This window comes from Mus pahari, chromosome 1 (assembly GCF_900095145.1).
Source record: "Mus pahari chromosome 1, PAHARI_EIJ_v1.1, whole genome shotgun sequence".
Lineage (NCBI taxonomy): Eukaryota > Metazoa > Chordata > Mammalia > Rodentia > Muridae > Mus > Mus pahari.
Genome location: NC_034590.1, coordinates 140,571,123 through 140,574,465, shown reverse-complemented (window position 1 = coordinate 140,574,465; position 3,343 = coordinate 140,571,123). Strand labels below are relative to the sequence as shown.

The window sequence follows — 3,343 nt, the reverse complement described above, 5'->3', positions numbered from 1 at the left end:
TATTAGTAAAAAACTAAGATCCAGAGTGTTACAAAGCAACCAATACTCTTGCTGTAGTAGTCTACTTCCACAGAGTAGTGCTAAGACCTTGTTCTTGACACCCATTTTAGATTTCAGGGTCCTTCAAGATCAAACTTACAGTAACTCTCTGGTAACTCTATCATGACAGAATTCTGAGTATCAAGTATTGGTTGAAGAGATTTTCCAGAGCTTACGGACCCACCAGTCATGGAGAATCAGCATCCTTGTCCTAACTGATGCTGAAAGCGTACTGACTGCCGTGTGCCCACCAGCACTCTCAGCACACAGTTCTCCCCACGAGCACTTGACTCCTACTCATGTATGACTCACAAGACTCAAGAGTGGGGAAGTGGGGAAGGAGAGTCAAAATTAGAGTATCAGCCCCATCACTTACTCTGTTAGCTTTAGGCAAAGTAATTTAACCTCATAATTTTCAATTTATTTATCTGAAAACATGGATTAATATAATTATAGCATTTTAAAAAAGATTAAATGATACACAACATTATATAACTCATAAAGTGACATAAAAATGGTATACCATTATTGTAGTAATATTGTTTTCAGACCTCAAAATTGTCATCTTGGTCCCTCAGGTGGCCTCTCCTATGCCCGTTGCCTTCATCACGTCACAGTTTTATGTCACTAGAAGGACCCCTCAACAGCACCTCCCCTGAGGCTGTCTAGGTCAGGAAGCTTAAAGTCTCACCCTGTAGGGAACAACTGCTCTATTATCCTTGATTCATTATGAAGACTCCCCATAATAGAAATAATGCAAATGACAAAATTCTCTGACTCCAGCCTTCTCTACCACAAATGGCAATGGAGGCCTGGCCACTGGTGTCAGCTTTTAATTTACTTCTCTCAAACCAGAAGCATCTTTTTGATAATATGGGCTGCTTGTGTTTTAATGTGTATATGTTCTCATTTTATGTAAAGAACCAATGACATCCTATAAGTCTCTTGTTCCTCTGCACACATCGGGTGACTAATTTTAGATTTATTGATCTCAACATCATCATAAGACTCCCTTGGAAAAACTGCTTTCTCTTGGGCTGCTTCAGTACTATATTTAAGTAGCATTGAAGAACTGACTGGGGCTGGGAAGACGGCTCAACAGTTAGAGTACTTGCTGCTCTTGCAGAGGCCCTGGGTTCAAATCCTAGTGTCCACAGGGCAGCTGACAACCATTTGTAAGGAACAGGTCTAGGGGATCGAAAGCCCTCTCTGGTCTCTGTGGGTACCAGGTACACATGTGGTGCACACACACACATGCAGGCAAAGTATTTTCATACATATAAAATAAAACAAATCTTAGAAAATTAAAAATAAAGAGGAGACCTGCAGGCAGACATTCTTCAGGGGGCTATTTCTAATGTGTCTAAATAAAGGAGAACACTAGTAATTATTTAAAGCCAGAATGTAGATATTTATATCCTTAAAAATGTTGTTGGCTGAGTTAAATGTGATCATCTGCAGTCTTTACTACTTTATATACTATAGTAGGTTAAAGGTTAATGCATATTTAAGAACTGTTTTAAATACATGTTACTAAAATGGTAAAATTATAGTGACCTAAGGTCAAGAAATTGAAAATCTCAATTTTTTTTTACCATTTTTATGAGGCTTAAAGATAAATACAGGGCTCTCCTCATATTGTCTTCTGAATGACACTTTCCATGTCCCAGTGTAGACAACAGAATAAACTGGCTAAAGCTGGTCTTAAAATCTTGGAGCCTGGAAATGAGAGATAACCGGGCTCTATTAAACTGCTACTTCTAAAGTCACAATGGGCAGGGTCTATGGGAAACATCTTACAGCTCTAAACCGTTCTATCAGCAACACTAGTGGTCGGCTCCCTCTCCCTTTCACTGACTGGTTTGTTTTCACGCTAACAGCACAGTTTTTATCTTGATCCTGCAGCAGATTCTGAAGGGGTTAAAATTGTTGCCAATACTATGACTACTATTAACTGGATAGATAACATACAAAAAGAGCTACTTAACAAGGTATTAACTACAAAAAAGCCATGCAACAGATCCCTTTAGCTACCACTCAAATGACCAGCCTCAAGCTAAACAAACTGCCAACAGTGTTGTTTTAATGACATGTTTATGGGAGCCACCTTGAGTTTTTAATTGAGATGACCAATAGGTAGTGATCCTTGACCTAAAGACTGTACAGCTCATCTTTTCCATATTAAAATGAGAGAATTTGGTGTGTCTAATAGATGGAAGAAACTAAATGCCAAAGCATGAAATAAGTCTAAGGGTTATCAATCAATCAATCAATTAATCAACTAACTAATTTTGAGACAAAGTCTCTCTACATAGCCCTAGCTAGCTTGGAACTCACTACAGAGATCAGGCTGGTCTCAAACTCAGAGATTCATCTGCCTCTTCCATGCCCAACACTTATTTTTTGAGGTGAGAAAAATTTAAGTGGACACAAAATATTATGCAACAGTGGTCCTAAAGAACAAAATTATGTAACTACATTTACGAAATAAATATCCCCCTTTCCAGCTTACCTGTGATAAGGATTCTAAGGAGCCTGTGCATCCAACACCAGAATGGGGAACATGATTCTGAACTGTCACAGGTTGAAAGTTTTGTGATTGAGCATAAAGTCTTACTCTTGACTTGAAAGCTTCAAGTTCATTTTTGAATGCTTCAAAATAACCTTCTTCCTCTGCCTACAACATGAAAACAAACAGAAGGAACTAAACCACAGTCAACTCTGAAAAGCACACAGCAGAGGCAATAAAGAACGTCAAAATGCACGCGCCAGCAGTTTCCTTGCAGAGTAGCACACACTGTTTCTTTTACAGGAACACTATCAACAGTTGGCCTGATTAATGTTTCTTTCTGTTTCAACAAAATTAACTAATAGGAAACAACACTCCATATACATACACACAAAGCAGGAGTTAGCTGGTGGTACAGTTAATAAGATCACTTACTCGGGAGGCAAAGGCAAGAGGAAAGCCAAGTTCTTGGCTTGGCAACACAAGGCCCTCGCTCAGTCCCTAGCATTGCAAAACAACAGCATCAGCCTCTCACGTTAACTCTCGGAAGTGGGGCAATATCACCATCTAGTACACCTCAGGCCTTTTTAGATTCCTGTCTTAGTCAGGGTTTCTATTCCTGCACAAACATCATGACCAAGAAGCAAGTTGGGGAGGAAGAGTTTATTCATCTTACACATTCACATTGCTGTTCATCACTAAAGGAAGTCAGGACTGGAACTCAAGCAGGTCAGGAAGCAGGAGCTGATGCAGAGGCCATGGAGGGATGTTCTTTACTGGCTTGCTTCCCCTGGC

The 3,343-nt window shown here is 39.7% G+C and overlaps 1 protein-coding gene across 3 annotated transcripts in view; it reads right to left on the bottom strand.

The window, feature by feature from the left end:
- Positions 1-3,343, bottom strand: part of Cdc37l1 (cell division cycle 37 like 1) — a 35,922-nt gene that overhangs the window by 13,478 nt on the left and 19,101 nt on the right. For 2 of the 3 annotated variants that reach the window (XM_029531173.1, XM_021196170.2), the window contains exon 6: positions 2,552-2,716. In XM_029531173.1, the coding sequence (XP_029387033.1) occupies positions 2,552-2,716 (165 nt within the window). Of the gene's footprint in view, positions 1-13; positions 1,759-2,551; positions 2,717-3,343 lie in introns of those variants that run through there. The other variant, XM_021196180.2, reaches the window with a different exon arrangement.